This window comes from Agelaius tricolor, unplaced genomic scaffold, assembly GCF_023055355.1.
Source record: "Agelaius tricolor isolate 1412-34295 unplaced genomic scaffold, bAgeTri1.0.p SCAF_13, whole genome shotgun sequence".
Classification (NCBI taxonomy): Eukaryota; Metazoa; Chordata; class Aves; order Passeriformes; family Icteridae; genus Agelaius; species Agelaius tricolor.
The window spans coordinates 2903427-2920455 of NW_027269273.1; the positions used below are offsets into that span (position 1 = coordinate 2903427).

The 17029-nt window shown below is 40.3% G+C and overlaps 1 protein-coding gene across 3 annotated transcripts; it reads right to left on the minus strand.

Annotated features, from left to right (window-relative positions):
* Window positions 1-163: 163 nt before the first annotated feature.
* SLC25A16 (solute carrier family 25 member 16) lies at window positions 164-16712 on the minus strand. Of its 3 annotated transcripts, none has more exons than XM_071438400.1 (9): window positions 16503-16712; window positions 15595-15687; window positions 13234-13367; window positions 11507-11570; window positions 5625-5746; window positions 5036-5102; window positions 4170-4332; window positions 3230-3298; window positions 164-1614 (listed from the first exon to the last, which is right to left on the minus strand). In XM_071438400.1, exons 1-9 carry the CDS (start codon window positions 16594-16596, stop codon window positions 1584-1586), a joined length of 837 nt encoding a protein of 278 aa, XP_071294501.1. In that variant the 5' UTR covers window positions 16597-16712; the 3' UTR covers window positions 164-1583. The 3 variants fall into 3 exon arrangements, with proteins under 3 accessions (XP_071294501.1, XP_071294500.1, XP_071294502.1); XM_071438399.1 differs by having other exon boundaries at window positions 164-1717; window positions 16503-16710; XM_071438401.1 differs by lacking the exons at window positions 15595-15687; window positions 16503-16712 and adding an exon at window positions 11964-12000 and having other exon boundaries at window positions 164-1717; window positions 13234-13369.
* Between the last annotated feature and the right edge of the window lie 317 nt (window positions 16713-17029).

Sequence of the window (17029 nt, forward strand, 5' to 3'; positions counted from 1 at the left end):
CTAGCTTTCCTTTATGGGGAAAAAAAAATCAGATGAAAAAGCATATTTGCAGTCATTCAATTAAGAATGACAATGTTGTGCATATTTACCTATTAGGGCAAACAGATCATTCCAGAAATATGTATTCTTCCTGGTTGCAACACACACAGATCACACAAGGACATTGGTTCAAAAATTTTAATAAAATATATCCAGATACATTTCATTCTCTGTCCACTGCTACACTGTAAATTTCAAAGAAATATGTATTTTTAAGAAACTGGGGAAAAAATTGAGCCACAGAAGTTGGTATTGAATATATAACTGAAAATCCAATTTGTTAAATTTGTCAAAATTAAGCAAATCAGTCTTACCATCCAGCACTTAACATCACCATTTGCCAATTCTTAGAAGACACTAAAATATTTACAATAAATAAATAACTTACATGAAGTAAATGCTTTACAGTTTCCTGAATCAAGTGAGTAAAATCAAGAGTACCAATGCAAATCATGTATAAAATAATTCCTTCCAGAAAAGGAATCACAGGAGGAGGCCAACATGCAATAGTCCATTGCATACCATGACTTCAGGAGCAAACAGTACATACACACCTACAGAGGCCAGTACAATCTTCATTTTCTTTTCTCTCTGAGGTTGCATGTGGTCCCTATGCCTAAATAAGTAATTGCAGCAGCATGCAGTGTTCTTTGGCACCGTGGTTTAGGGAGGGAAACACCTGTTTACACCAGCTAGTACTGGGATAGCACATACTCATAACATACTCAGCCTTGAACACTCCAAATCAAGCACATGCAGCTGCACAGAAAAGCTTTCTAAGATTAGGCCCCCACCACCTGCCACAAGGAGATCTTTGCTAGCACTCATCCCTGTCAACTTCCCCCCACTTTTATTTGTGTAGTACAGCATTTCTTAGAACACAATGTACACCCAAATCTCCAAATGGCAGGCTACCCAATACTGCTAAATACATCTTGCTGGTTGGAGCTGAAATGGCTGAAGATACCCTCCTGGCTAGCAATTTCTGTTCTTGCATACAGAAAACTCATACAGAACAAGAATAAAAGGCTGCTTGAAGTGTGCTCTGCCAAGCTCAGCTTCTACAGACCTGGCAAGGATCTAATGCCAAAATCATTGCATTGAGTTCAAATCAGTTTATTCCATTTAATTTTTAAAGAACAGATGCCTAATTACTAGATTCAAAGGCAGCATAATCAGCAGCAGGTAACTCCTGGAATGGTGATAAAGCTAAATAACAGCTTGGAACCCGTGTAAAACATGGGTGTCATCTCCAAAACTGTGTCATTCCTAAAATTCACCTAATGAAGCCTAAAAGATCGAGTGCAAAAAAAGTGTTTAGAGCTAGCTAATGTTTATGTGGATGTGTCACCTGGTTCTGGCTCCAGGAAATCAACCACATTTTGGCAAATCAAGATGTCAGACAACAGCAGCTCCACAGTAACAGAAAGCTTTTTTTGTTAAACTTCAAGTCATTTATTCATTGATATCATTTGAGGATTGATGGTGTAGTTTTACAGCAAAGTCTTCTAAAACAAAGAATCAGTTGAGGTGCAAGAATTGTTTCATGAGTTCATAGGTGGTGAAAGCCACGGCCTGGGAAGGAATACAGCGAATGTAATTCAAGGAGAGCCCTCGGTACAGCCCCCTCCGTACGCCGTGCTGCTGGTACACGTACTTCAGTGTCTGCACCATGGTACTGCCAAAAGAAATCATCACTGGCTACACACATGCAGCAGCAAAATCATTTTCTTTACATATTTACTCAGGTTTTAAGAGATCCATGGAGAAAAACCCAGGGCGTTCCACACAGCAAAGCCACATATGACTAAAAAGCCACATATGACTAAAAACACAGCCTGTGCTTCTGCAAGAAATTTAAGCCCAAGGGCTGGGAGTTGGAAAGAGGACGGTGCAGTCCCAGCTAAACAAGTGTTGGTCTGAAAACACCTGCCCTACAAGACATAGTACAGTATTTTCCACCAGAATGGCTCCACACATTCTCTTGCCTAACTGGCAGGAAAGAGCAGAGAAGCATAAATTCCTTTTACAAATAATAATCTGAGAATATAATATTTGACCTTATTAAAAGGAGAAGTTGCACTGTATGTGCAAAGAGAACTTTCTTCACATACTTGTATTGAAACTAAGCAGACATGAAATGGAAAGCACTTAAAGTGCTTGGTGTTTCCATGCTCTTGGAGAGCATCTTGCCTATGTTCCAAAGCTTCCAGACTTCCTGCCTGCTTTATCCTCTCATGCTCTAAAGACAGACCTGTGTGTCTCTCCTTCAAAGCACAGCTCTCCATATGGTCACAACAAAATTGTTAAATGGGGAAGCCTCAGGTCTGTAAAAAGGAGTCCCCACAAATGCAAAAACAACAAACACAGATTTATTTTAAAATCATCAGGAGTGGAGAATAACCAAGAAAAACAAAAAGGCTGGTGAGGAAAACAGAACAAAACTTTCACAGTTAAGCAACACCGAGGTTGTTTGTGAAAGGTCACTCGGGCTGCTCTTGTAGGATCCAAGCTTCCATGCAGGAGGTTCCCAGTGAATTGCACTGGGTTCAGACAGACACAATTCCACAAGATTGAAACTAACCAAGAGAAAACTGTCCCAGAATATTGAATTAGATTGAGACAATTTGAAAATCAGAAAGTTTCTCAAAATGAGAGCTGATTTAATAGCATTATGATTTTTAAGTTATTATGGTGCTTCCATTTCTACTGGAGGAACCTCAACAATGTGTGGGGCGTAGGAGGTTGCTATAAGTGCAAAAAAGCTCAAATACAATTTTATTATGCAAAATCATCTTATGGAACAGATTCTGCACCATTAAATTACACTGAATGTTTCTACTTCATTTCAGTAGAAGCATTGGGTCTCTCTTTCAGAGAGCCTGCTGATATTAAAGGTACCACAAGTTGCATTAAAATACAAAAACCTATTTTACCAGTGGAGATACAGGATTACTAACAAGGGTGCCATTGTTATTTCAGGTGATTTTTTAACCCCAGATTGACAGTGGTAGCTTTTGTCTGCAGGGAAACCTCTTTATTAAAAGAATGAAGAAATCCACAGCAGAGTAGTTCAGGGGGTGGGGGTGGCTGTTTTCTTACGGCAGTTGCTTTCTTTCCAAGTTTAATTTGAGAGCTGAACTCAGCTCAGACATGAAGAAGGCAGCGCAGATGAACAGCAAATACTCACAGGCACTTGTCAGAGTCCGGCAGAACCGCTCCCAACTGCATCCGCCTGCGAGTGACATCCAGGGGATACCTGCACAGGAGACACGCAAACTGCAGCTCGAGCACAGCAGTAACAGCTGCTGAAACAAGAAACAAACAACTCCACGTGCAAGCTCCCGCTCTCTTTCACTGAGTCAGGAATCCAGCTTAGATTCTCAACACAGCTGAAAGCTCTCCAAAAAGGGAGACTCCCCTTACACACCCAAAACCAGCAAACCAGAGCTCTTCATACATTCCAGTTGGCACTAGTAAGGAAGATACAGGAAGTCAGATGAGAGTATAAAAGAGTAAAATGCTGAAGGGAGAAGACACCTGCATTGAAAATAAAATTAACAGTTTAGAGACTAATAGGCAGTGATATTTACAATGCAGTGATGTAGGGAAAAATCCATGCTGTGTAAGTCCATTAAATTAACTTATTTTATGGACAAAATAAAATAGAACAAGGACAGGGTGAGAAAGGAAAAAGCAAGCAAAGTAATAAAAATGCCAAATACAGTATCGAAGACTTGTTTGGTTTTGGCTTTTTTAAAATCCTATGGTTTCACAGGTTACATAGGTTTGAAAGTAAATTGGAATCATAAAGTTCTGCAAATTATGTTCAGGGTCAATATTTTTTAGCTTTCCAAACAAGCTAAGAAACAAGATTGTTACTAAAAAAGATTCCAGTGGTTTTAGGAGATTAGCGTGGATTTGTTTAATTGACTCACTGGATAACTCTTAAAAGACCCTGAAGATTAAATAGGTATTTAGTAAGTGAAACAATAGGAAATACCTGCATTTCAGTATTTGATGAATTAAAAAACCTTACTAATAATTAGGCTTGGATAAAGCTGTGTCAGAGCAAAGTTTCTTTCGAATGAGCAGCTGCAGAGAGGAAACCAGCCCCATCCCCAACTTACGATATGGTCTGAGCTATGGCTCCAGCTATGCCACCACACAGCAGGTTTACATGGGTTTTCAAAACTAACACCTCGGGGTTATCTAATGAAGGCCGTCCAAGCAAGGCAGGTGCTTGAGCAAGTCCAATGCTCTTTAAGGTACCAAAGGTAAAAAATGAAAAACCTAAAAGGAAATTTAATTTTATGTACTTTCATAAAAAAGAAAACTGTTTGTTGATGTATCATCATAAACAGAAAACTGCATTTACAAAATGAAACTATTTTCCAGTTCTTTTGGAAGTTTTTTCTTATGCAGAAAAACAGAGAAACAATATTTTGAACTTCTGTCCAAATGGATCTGTGTTTATATATAATGCTACAGTACTTTAAAGAAGCTAGACTGTGTGTTTTAAGTTACTGGATTGCTGTCAAGAATCTCCCCGTGCTGCTAAGAATTGCTCCTGAGATCCTTTTAAGTGAGGGACGTGTCTCAGCCTTTACAAACGAGGGTGTTTGAGCCGGGCTGCTGTGCTCCTCTGTTCCACAGGCGGGAGCGTTTACGGAAAAGCCGCCAGGAGATGGAGCCAAGGAGGCTCTGAGGCCGCATTTACAGAGCTGCCAAGGATCGGATCTGCCCGCGGGAGAGAAACAGCCTCCCTGTTCCCTTGGGGGAAACTGGGACGTACAACACAACCACCGGTTTACCTTTCTCACTCTCAGCTCCAAACTGCAGAAAAGCCAGGCTTTGACTATTGAAGACACTTCTTAAGGAGCATCATTGAAGGTGATTTGGACAGAAGCTAATTAACTAGGTGCACAAATATATTAAACAAATTTAGAAGTGCACAGAACTGCTGAAGGACTGGCACATGCTGGTTTTAACTTACCTGCATACGGTGCCATTCCCACCACAGTTGGCATCAGCCCTCTGTAGAATCCACTCAAACCACCTTCCTTTGAAAGAAAAACACAGCAGCATTTGTAGCAGGAAATCAAAGTGTCTTGAGTCACCCCACTGGTCACCCCATGACAGCAATCTGACTAGCACCAGCTACCCAAGGAGCTCGTGTTCTGCTTCCTGTGCCTGCAGAACTGAAGGGACAACTGCCAGGCTCCAGAGGAGATCAATAAGTGAAAACCAGCATGAAAAATCTACACCCAGCATTATAACTGGAAACATTTATGCATTATACACAGCCCTCCTCCCCAAATCTTTTTGGTAACATCACTACTTTTCTTGGAAAGCAGCTTCTCTGCTCTTTCTGACCTCCCACCTACATGAGCCTCAGCTACAGCTCAGCAGCCTAAGGCAAGAGCACAAATAACTTTTATCCAAATAACTTTTTACATTAAAAAATTCAAAGTGCACACAATGAAGTCAGTTATTTCACAGTAAGCCGTTATGTTCAATGCAGTGCAACATGATTTAAGAGCATACTTTGCTTTTTCAGAACTGAAGATTAAAAGAAAAAATACCTTGGTGTAAATCATCTTGAATGCATGGATAATTCCCATGTACTTGTGTTCCCCTTTTACTTGGAACGCCAGGCGAACTCTAACCATATCAAGAGGGTAAGTACAAATCACTGCTGTAATACCTTTATTAAAAACAAAAACAAAACAAGCAAACAAAACTCACCTACACCTTATCTGATTCTAGGATTATTTTGAAAAGTAGAATTTCCTTTTCTGGCAGTGAATACAAAAGCATATACAAACTATTTTGTTACAGAAACACTTAAAATCACTTACAATCAGTAAACAGGAACACTAACTCCAGCAACACACAAAGCATTTGTTTGTACTTGGTGCTCACTGAAGCAGCACACCTAGGCCTGGATTTTCCAAGATTTATGGGCCTGACTCTTCACCTGAGCTTTGAAATCCATAGCTCCTAAGAACCAGGCTGGTTAAATACATCAGCTTCACTGGATTGCAACCATGAAACCTAATCCTACCATATTTTAAAAAATTCAAACCACTGGATTTCCATGTTTTATTCCAAACAGGTTCTGTCAGAATTTGGTGTCATTACTGGGTATAGATACATGTATCTATCTACTGTATCTGAAAATATGGAACATATTCTAATGCCACACTAAATATATTCTAATTACATCTAAACAGAGCCAGGCTCATACTGATGAGAAGTACTTAACTGTGTTGCATTACTGCATTTTAATGGCTCATGTTACATCAGCACTTCTATCTTAAAACTGAGCAGAAAAGCTTTCTGGACTTAAGATGCAAAATAAAAGGGAAAAAATCAAATCTTAGAACTAATCCAGTTAAGAGTTGCTTCAAAAGAGCTGAAATGCTGCCCAACTTGCAGTTTAGGAAGTGCAACTCCAGCACAGAAAACAACAATTCTAACACTTGCCTGAGTAACAAATTCTTTCCAGCTGCTAGGTATTGAGGCAAACCACTCCATGGCTGACAGTCTTTGGAAGGAATAGTGAAAACTGTTGACTAACAACAGTGGTCATTTTCTGATGGCACACCACAGTCACCAAAAATAAACACAAAACCCCACCAAAGAACCAAAACTCAAACAAAACTAAAAAAAAAAAAAATCTGGGGAAAGGCAGAAAAGAAAGTAAAAACCTTTGTAATTGGCACTGTTTTCTAGAAACTGCTCTGATTTAGCCAAATGTAGCTTTTCAAAATTGGTCCTACAGAAGATAAGTACACTTCTGGTGGAAAGAAAATTGTCACTTGTTTTTGTCAAGAAAATGTCACTTCCTTTTAAGTTTTAATGGTTTCTTAATGACACCTCTTTTTGTAGGTGTATCATCTCCCCTCCTTTCCACAAGGCCAAGACAAATCCATAACAGGGGGAACAAAAAAAGCAAATACAAACCAACAACAAAATCCAAATGCAACACAACCCCTGCAGACAAGCTCTGCTTAACTTTTATGCTGAAGTTTAAAAAAAATGAAAAAAAACACTGCTCTGATAAGCTGAATGATCTGAAAGTTATCAGGATTAGATTGTGAGATAAAAAAAACCACTGTAAGTGAGCTATCCAAAAATCTGACACTGGTCAACTCTCAGGTGAGAACCAAGTTTGTGGGATTCTGGATTATCCCATCAGTAATTCATTTTAGAAGACAAAACCACCTCTTTTGGAGATTTTGGAAAAGTCCTCTGAACAAAAAGCAGACATCTGCAGTTTATTTCTGAGGTTGTCTCACCCCCAGGATTCAAAAGTTGGAAGCTGCAAAACACTAAAGCACCTTTGAGACTGTTTCCACTGACTTACATGAAATGCAAGCCCCCAGTCTAGGGCCTTTCCCTAATGGATTCCCTGAGATGTCCAGAAATATCATCAATAGATCAATTCAAGCAGTTTAAAAAAAATTAAGGGAGGGGTAAAGCACTTTTACAGAGCTTGAGAGTGCACAGGGAAGCCATCCCACTCCAGAAAACAGACTTTACTCCCTCTGCTCTTTCCAGTCCTGCACTGAAACCTCTCCAGACACTTCTTCTGAACAAAGGCTAGCAACAGACCAAGCAGGAGCTTGGGAATGCACTCCTTAGTGAGCACACTCTGAAAACAGAACAATTTAAAAAAACAACACAGATGAACGGTATGGAGAGTGAGGATTTAAATAGAAACTTCATTTTTTTTCTTAAAGTCTTCTAGCTCTGAATTTTTGAAAAACAAATGAAAGAAGTAAAAAGGGGATTTGGGACATCAGCCACAATATATGCTGTCTTGTAGCAACTAGGAGAGGCATGTTCCTGCTTTACTGTTCACCCTGTACACACAAGGGATCAGGATGGCTCTTGGGGCTCAAGAGAGACACTGTCCCTTCCAAGAGGAATGGCACCGGCTGTGGGACACAAAGTCATCGTGGTAAGTCTACAAGATCACTCATGTCACCTCTGCTCCTTCAATGCTGCCTGAGGAGAAGTCAGACCACAGCACCTCAAGCTCAGGCCCAGGCTTGAAAAAGCAAAGTCTATGCCCACCAATGAGAGCTAAGGCAGGAATCTCTGCTGGGGGAGGTGAAACAGGACAGATTCAAACCTGCACCAGCAGTTCAGACACATACAGCACTTGGCACTGCTCTGAAATAACCTCAACAGGGGAAGGCAGCTCCTCCCTTCCAAGAGCCACTTCCTCCAAAGCAGCAGACTGCCAAACTCCAGTGCTGACTCAGGAGCCAGGGAAAGGCCCTTCTCCACTTCCCACCTCAAGCACCTCTGACCACTCTTGGGGACAAGATGTGGGTCACACACACTAAAGACACTGCCACCGAAGCACATCAGACTGTCCTTGATTCCCTTCCCAGGCTTTGGCAGCTAACAATGAGATTAGCTCCACAGGGATTCATCTGTCTCCCCATTTCCCTACTATCCCTCTGGTCTTAGTCATTTTCTTTCTTGGGAAATAAAAATAAAAAACTATCTGGAGCAAGAAAAAGCCACAAGTGGAATACATTTACATTGCAAATCCAGCTAGTATGCAAGTTTTTATTATCTCTGTATCATGCTCTTTGTACTATATCAGGAGCTCCAGAGATCAAATTAAGCACTGCCAGGAGATTCAGAGGAATAAAGTTCAAAAAGTGATAACCACAAGACACAGCCTTGAACTGCAGATTTGCTCCTTAGCCAATGTAAAGATTAAATTATCCAAATAGCATCTTCTGAACAAAACAAAGCTTCAGCAACGACATACACAGAAACTGCTGATGATAAAAAATATTTATCAGGTTAAAGAACGCCTAATTTATCAGTCCTAATATTTCTTTATGCCAAATAAATAATAATTCTGTTTCCTTCCATAGCACATCTGAAGAACTAGACCAGATTTTTTTAAAATGCTGACTGAAGTAGGGAACTGTTCATTACATAGTATTTAAAATGGAGACAGCCAACATCCTCCTAGATAGTGCTAGGTCAGTACTATTTTCAATCACTTTTAGTAAAAGTAAAAAGATAAAAACAAAAACATACTTTCTGTATTAGTTTAATGGGACTTCAGTTTATTCTAGATAACATCTAGTCTTTTTTGGCTTTGTCATTTTGAAGTTAATCAAGTGCAAAAGAGGAAATTCACATTTCTATGTTTTGATTTGGATTTTTTTTATTGAAAACTTTAAAAAATTAATTTGTAAAATCATCCTGTGATGTTTTATTTAATGTTACTTGTTCATTTTTGTTGTTATTTGATAATTTTCTTTCCTAAACCTAACCAACCTCTGTGATTTCTTTTCTGCCCAGCTCTGTCTTTCCTTAAAAGAAGCTGTACCCTACTTATCTGTTAATGAAGTGTTACAGCTGAAATTTGAATCACACAAGACTCAGGAAATTCAGAGTTAGAGTTTCCACAGTAATTTTAACTGGTCTCCTTAAATATAAGCATTACAATAGGCTTTTATTTCCTCTCCCCCACTACCCCCATCCTCACTGCCTTGCTTTCCCCCGTGGATATGCTTCTGATCCTGTTTATCACTTACAGAAGACACTGAAATGTTTGCCACCACTTGGAGCTGATTGGGCTCTGTTGACCACCAGTCACGTTGGAAACAGTGACAGAAACAAGATTTCAGCTGCCTGGCCGGAGGCTGCAGCAGGGACACACGGCTCAAGCAAACACAGGTTATCTATCTCCACTTGATCCTGCACCCCGTGAAACCGGCAGTGCCCCTGGGCACCAGCACTGGCCTTTGTGCAGGATCAGCTCCTTGGGTGCTGGTGTGGAAGAAACAGAAAAATATCCTCCATTGCAGCCAGCACAGGAGGAAAGCAAGAAATATTACTGATTGCTTTCAAGTCTTCTCTGTTGTGTTTGCAAACCTAGAAAACTTCTGTACCAGATTTCAAACTCTCTGCTCTTCTTAGTGCCTCCTTCCTCCCCTGCATCTCCTTGATATACTTAAGATAAACCCTCTGCCTCTTATTATCTAAAGAATATCCCAAGAAGCAGATAATGCCACCTAGTAAACAAATACATGTGACACTATATAAATACTTGACTGCTATGTTCATCTCACCTCAAGCCAAGCTCAGTTCCTCACTTTCTGGACTCTAAAAATGAAACTATTGAGTATGTGGTACTTAAACACACCAGCTAAAGCAGATGGTGCTTGCCAGATAGCACTGTACATTAATTTATTTCTGTTATTCTAACCACACAAACCAGATTTAACCAGTAAGGTGCTTACAACAATGCCAGATGCTATTAATTTATTTATGGGAAGAATTCCACCCCATCCAACACTGACAGATTAAGCTGATTATTCAGGGTTTTCACAGTGCCTCCCAGTCAGGTTCCCAGTCTCTGACAAAGCTCCTGGAAAAGCTAATAATAATAATAATAATTATCTTGGGGGGGAGTATATTGTAAAATGTTCCCTAGAACAGTTAAAGCTAGGGAAAAGGAAAAAAGGAAGGAAAAAATAACATCTATGGATCTAGGGGTTTTATTTGACTTTTCAGATAGAAAGCCAGCCAAGTTCTGGAACATACCTCAGCAAACAGGCTTTGTTAGTTTTTAGGACTCTTCTCACTGTTTAATTTCATTCTCTTTCCTCTGGTGCCACACAAAGTCTGAATATTATAATGAGATCTTCCTAGCTTAACTGAAGGTAGCATTAAAAATCCCAGTATTTTTTCCAAAAGAAGCTAAATAGGAATACCTGTCACTACAGTCCTTAGCCTCTCTTACAAAGGAAAAGCACATGAAGAATCACTTCAATTACAGCTCAGTCCACTGTTACTCACCTTCCCCTGTTTTTTTCTTAGCTACTTTTGACTCAATGACTAGCAAGAGGAAAACAAATAAATAATCATACCATACAATGGAACTTTACTGATAGGTTTTTGTGCTGCTATTGCACTAAATAATAAATGAGAGATTTTAACATTCACAAATGTGATCTAAAGAGCATCATGAAAATCTCCTGCACTGGGCATGGAAAAGTGCAGACATTTCTGGCAAATCCAAAGAAACTTCTCATTTGAGAAGCCAGAGTTCTCTCTATTTCTGTGGGCTTATATTCAACCTGGCAGCAGTGGCAAGGGGCTGATGAGCTCATTCTACCAGAACCTGCAGCTTTATGCTTCATACTGATCCCACTGGTTTTTATACTTGTTAATAAAAGACTATTAAAAAACTGTGCTTCACAACATAGCGCAGAATTCACCGCTTGCACAAATATTCTTTAAAGAACACTCTTAGACAAACAGATTGCAATTAGGCAACCACATCAACTTAACCATTTCCTAGTATATTTACTTAATACAAATTTGCAGGAGTTTGACCCAACCCCACACCAAATCATCCTCTGAAGGAATATTACCTCTGAGCAAAAGGCATGTGTGAAACCCAAGTACAAAACCATACCTGCCATGGATCCAGCCATTAATCGATGCACATGCCCAGAAATCCCAAGCTGTTTCTTTATTACCTGCACAACGTGGAACATTGTCAGCAGTCAGATATCAGAAAAGACAGGAAAACACAGCACAAAGCTTATTAGCACATTAGTGCAAACTCTGCAGCAGTTCCCAAGAAGTTTACAATGCTATAAATTCAACCCAGAACTTTTAATTACTGTTAGATTTTTTAACACTGTTTCCACTGCTGCTGTTTCCAATTTCTTATTAAAAATATCAAAGTACTGAAATTCTACTAACACAGCAAAACAGTAAGTTGAAAGTATTTATACTGTTCACTTCAGAAACGAGATTAATTGTTTATTTAGTTATCATTAATATGTGTTAAACAAGGCAAACTTAGTATATAGAGAGCAAAGGACACTGAACAAAACTGAAAAGTAAGAAGAGTCAATTTTTCTTACATGCACATCATGTGAAATACTCCCATAAAGATTTTAACTGGATTAAAAGAAAAAAAAAGAAAAAGGAAAGAAAAAAAAAAGGAGAAATAAAAAAGAAGAGAAAAAGGACAACATTTCAGAGTAAGTCAATTACAGTCTGGAAGGAAGTTAGAAATTACCTTCCAGGCTTTTTATCAAATAACTGAGACTTTCTGCTATGAAGATCATTTAGTATCTTCCCCCTTTAAGAATTATTTTTCTTTTACATATCCATGCAAAATATTGCCAAGGTTTCTGGTCAATTAACTGAGAAAAGAAAGTGCTATGATGCTAACTGGGTTCTTGAAATTGCAGATTCATAAATCATTTCAATTACAAAGCATGGCATGCAGTCTTTTATTCCACACAACATAAAATATGTACAGATCAAGAGCATTCATGATTACAGCACAAAGAACAGAACCTACAAAACCCATTACAGCAACTTCTTTGTATCAATCTTCTGAAATTTACTCTTAGGGAAGGGAATCACAATTTCAATCCCATTGTCCTCACTAAATATGGTACCATTTACTTGGCTGGGTACTAAATCTGACCTTTCAAACGTGAAATTTCTCCTTGCTAATAGCAAAATGGTATTTTTTACTGCAAATAGAAACGTTTAAAATACATTCATGCTAACAACTGACCTCCACAAGATGTTGCAAAGATTTATTATGAAACAGTAAATGCAGGAAAACAGAAAAGAGTCGACAAATCTAGCAAAACCCTGAAATGAGCATTTTTGTCTTCAAGGTCATTTTTATCTACAGCCTGACATAATAATTTGGCAGGTCAAATGTAACAGTCACATCCAGCAGACTTTCAAGTTTAAGTTCTTTTATCCATGAAGTAGTAGGAATCCCAACATAAATACAATAAATACAATAAAGTTGTTTCATTCTATATTTTTTCCTACATTATTCACAAAGGGCTCCCTCATAGCAATACAAATAGCAGTAGATTTTAAATTCACTTTTGTTTTCATTAAAGAAAGGGTATTATTCTCAACAATACAAACATTTAGAAATCAGTGTGAATTTCTTTTTCCTTAAGCAACATTGCAAAAGCTTCCCTGTTACCCTGGTATTTTTAATGAGTAAATTCTGATAAAATTAAGCCACCTTAGAAAAGATGTGCAGCTAGTTAATAAGACACAGGAGTTTCAATGTTAGGTTCACTCACTCAACCAGTCTGTATTCCTTGCAGACAGGGGAGAAAGAAAGGAAAGGAAAACAATCAGTTCAGCTACCTTTTTATATTGGTCAAATGCCATAAACTGAATAGCGCCATAGGGAAAGATCCTGATCATCATGGCCCCGTTTCCTTTATACAGCCCAAGGTACCCTTCCTTTTTGGGGACAGCACACAATGTAGAAAATACTCCTGCAGCAATACAAAAAAAGCAATTCAACACTCTGGGGAAGGAAAAAAAAAATCAAGGAAATGCTACTGTAAAGAAAGTAAAGTAAGCATATAAAGCTAAAGCTGCATCATGTTACTCATGTAAAATGGAAAATCCACTTTCACTGCCCAAACATTGCAGGAGGGGAGAGCCTTAAGGTGAAGTTTGATCAGCTTTCTCATCTCCAGACTCAGTGAACCTCTGCACTCAGGCCCCAGCACCTGGCTGGACTGTGAGCAAGGCTCCTGCAGACACCACTACCCATCCACAGCAGCCTAAGGGCAGCTACACAGGGGGAACTGGCTGACTTACAGTTCAGTCAACTCTGAATAAATAAATAAAGAAAAAATGCTTTAAAAGCTAAAACCATCGCAAAATTATATTGCCTCATGCTAAATTACAGATTAAATGCCACCACTAGGGAAATCAAATAAAATTGTTGAAGACTCTCATTACTTACAACTTAAACATCTCACACTCTTTATCTCAGAATTGTTGCAACAAGAAGCAATCCTACTTTTAATTGCTGGAAATAATGCAACATCACACAGAGTTTGGGCAAAACCTATAGTTTTACTATAAACATTAAGTATATATGTATAGACTATAAGCTTATATAAAGTATATATATTAAATATATATATTATATATATTAAGTATATATATAAACTTAAACCATAGCTTTATATATATAAACTTAAACCATAGCTTTATATATATAAACTTAAACCATAGCTTTATATATATAAACTATCAGCTATGCATAGTTACTATCAGATTCACTTTTCAGTTTGATTCTATAAGAGAATTAACTGTGATAATCAAACAGTTTTAAGTCATATGCAACTGCTAAATCAAAACTGAAAATGATATCCTGCTTTCAGGCAGGAAGAAAAGAATGGCTGACAAACTTTCATTTCAAGTTTAAACAAAAGTATCTATTCGTTTCTGGGATTCTAAGAATATGAATAGATTAGTGCACCTTTTCACGATATCATTGTATATTAAGATATAAATACATATTTAGTAGCAAATTTACTTTTAAGATGTCTTATTACCTGCCTCTGAACTGACTTATGCCAAGACCAGAATTGCTCTCTACTGTTTCTATTTCCTAGAACACAGCGAGACCCACAAGCTCCACAATGCAAAGGTATAAAAACACACAGGGAGGACTTGGATGAACTGAGCCACGGTGTCTCTGCACTTACAGGTACCTCATCCACATAATTCTCCTTTTTTGCCTACATGTAACATGGATGCACATTCAAGTCAGACACAGTTCAAATAATCAGCATCGTATCTGACTCCCAAAATAGGGAAGAACAGAAGATTTTACTTGCCAACTATGGCACAGTACAAAGCAAATGGAAGATTTAAAATCCTACTCAAACCAATAATTTCACCCTTCAATTCTTAGACTTGAGTGTACACTTGTGTCTGTTACTAAAACACATTGCTTGTGTTTCCCTTTTTGCCACAGTGAATAGACATATCTACTGAATTTTATGATTTAGCGATGATTTATTTTTCCAACTTTTAAGAAACATTATCTTTAGTGGCCAAGTTAATAAGTTCAGTTACATGCAAAATTAGCCAAGTCAAAATATTTTTTTCCCCTGAAAATTACAACACTTAAATTTTAGAGCAAAAGTTACACCATATTTCAGTAACATCTGACATAAATGGCTCAAATACTCTGCACAAGAGGGCACTGTTAGAGCCCGCAGAGAACAGTTGTGGACACGTGAGTTTGCTCTCACCATGATGCAACACAGATGCTGAAGACAGGTCACCTGCACCTTCCAGCAGGCACAAAGCCTCTGCTCTCTCCACTTCCCAGCAGGCAGGCCTGTCTGAGCCCTGGGAACCCCTGCAGTACAGCTCTCACCAAAATCATCCCAGCTTTGAAGCTGTGACTGCCAATCTCCTGCTGCCTTCTGTAAACAGAAGATCAAGCCTAGCTCTTACATGCCTTATTGAGGATTATTCTGACATCTCAGTCTCTAACACATTGATTGATACCACAGCTTACACATGGCTTTGTTTCTCTTCTCAAACAGTAACAAAACACGGCACACAGCCTGACCAGACAGATACAACCTCCTGTCTGATGAGCACCTTTTTTATCAGCCTCATCACTGAGTAAATTAACATACCCAAACCACACACACTGCATTTAAAACCAAAAATTAGCAGCCATCTTACCTAGATGCTTGTAATGGTGGTTATGAGCTTGCAGCAAAATCTTTACTCGATCTAGTGGTGCAGTAGTTGTTTTGGCACAACATCCTGCAACACCTTTCCAAGAGAGAAACAGAAGAGTGACAGGATGAAAAAAGTTCTTTAGATCAGCAGTTAAATAAGGAATTTTTCTAATGTAGATAATCAGGAACTGGAAAAAGCCCCAATGACAAGTAAACAGCTTCCATTAGATGCTACAAAGCCCCTAAAGCCTTAGCAAAACATTTAAGCTACTTTTCCTGTTTACAAAAACCCAGGCCACTGTCCGTCTCAGCTGCTAAGGTCACTGCAGGAGGAACTTTCCTGAAAGTTACTCAAGAGTTTTCCATCCTATTTCTTCCTTCCCTTTACGGGAAACAGCCCTTGCCAGTGTTCCCAAGGAGGTGGGCTACGTGTCTGCCGTGTACCCTGTGCTACTTCAGAGAGTGAGATCCAACAGAGTGCGGCATGATGGAAAAACTGTAAATAAACACAACCTTCTCCTACCCCCAGCAAATCAGTCACCTGAGACAACACCTTACAGAACAAACAGGCTTTTTCTCTATAAGGTCATTAATGTGGCATTGTGTTTGCCAGGCTGTCTCGCCCCTTCACACCGCCTTCATCTTCTCAACAGCAGCCTCAGCAGTGTGAGGACGGGGATAATCCGCCCTCCCCGAGCACCCTAACGAGGCTCCGGGCTCATTTCACTGGCGGCTGGCCGGGGCTCCTCGCTGGTTCTGACACACGTGCGAGTCCCTGGTGTGCACCGCGCCACCGCCTCAGTCCATAGGGGAAAAAGGCAAAGCGAGCTCCCCGCTTGCCCAGGGGACGAGACCCAGCGGCGGTTCCACCGGGGACAGCGACACCTCGTCCCCGCCCGGGGCACCCACCTCCGGCGATGAAGGAGCGCAGCCAGTAGAAGTCTCGGCGCGCCGCGGCCGGGGGCAGCGCGGCTCCGGGCCCCGCCGCCGCCGGGGAAGCCATGGGGCAGGGCCGGGCCGGGCCGTGCCGGCTCCCTCAGGCGGCGGGCGGCGCTCGGGGCAGCGCGGAGCCCCCGCCGCGCCGCAGGGGCGGAGCTCGGGCCGGCCCCGCCGAGCCGCGGCCGGGCCACGCCGCGGCGCCTGCGGATCGCGTCAGCCGGGCCGGGCCGGGCCGCCCCTCCGCGGTGAGCCGGGGAAAGGCCGGGACAGCCCCGCCGGAGCCGCTGCAGCAGCCCCTTGGCACCCTCTGCCTGCTCCGGGGCACGCCGCGGCGTGGAACCCTTTAGTCAGTGCCCCGGGGATCGCTTGCTGCTCCTAAGAACAGTCATCCGCCCATTTCGGTGTAAATACGTATATTTACACCTATGGGCGCACATAACCAAAACCTAAAGAGCTCTAATTAGACTGTACTGTAAAATACATCGATTTCTCTTCAG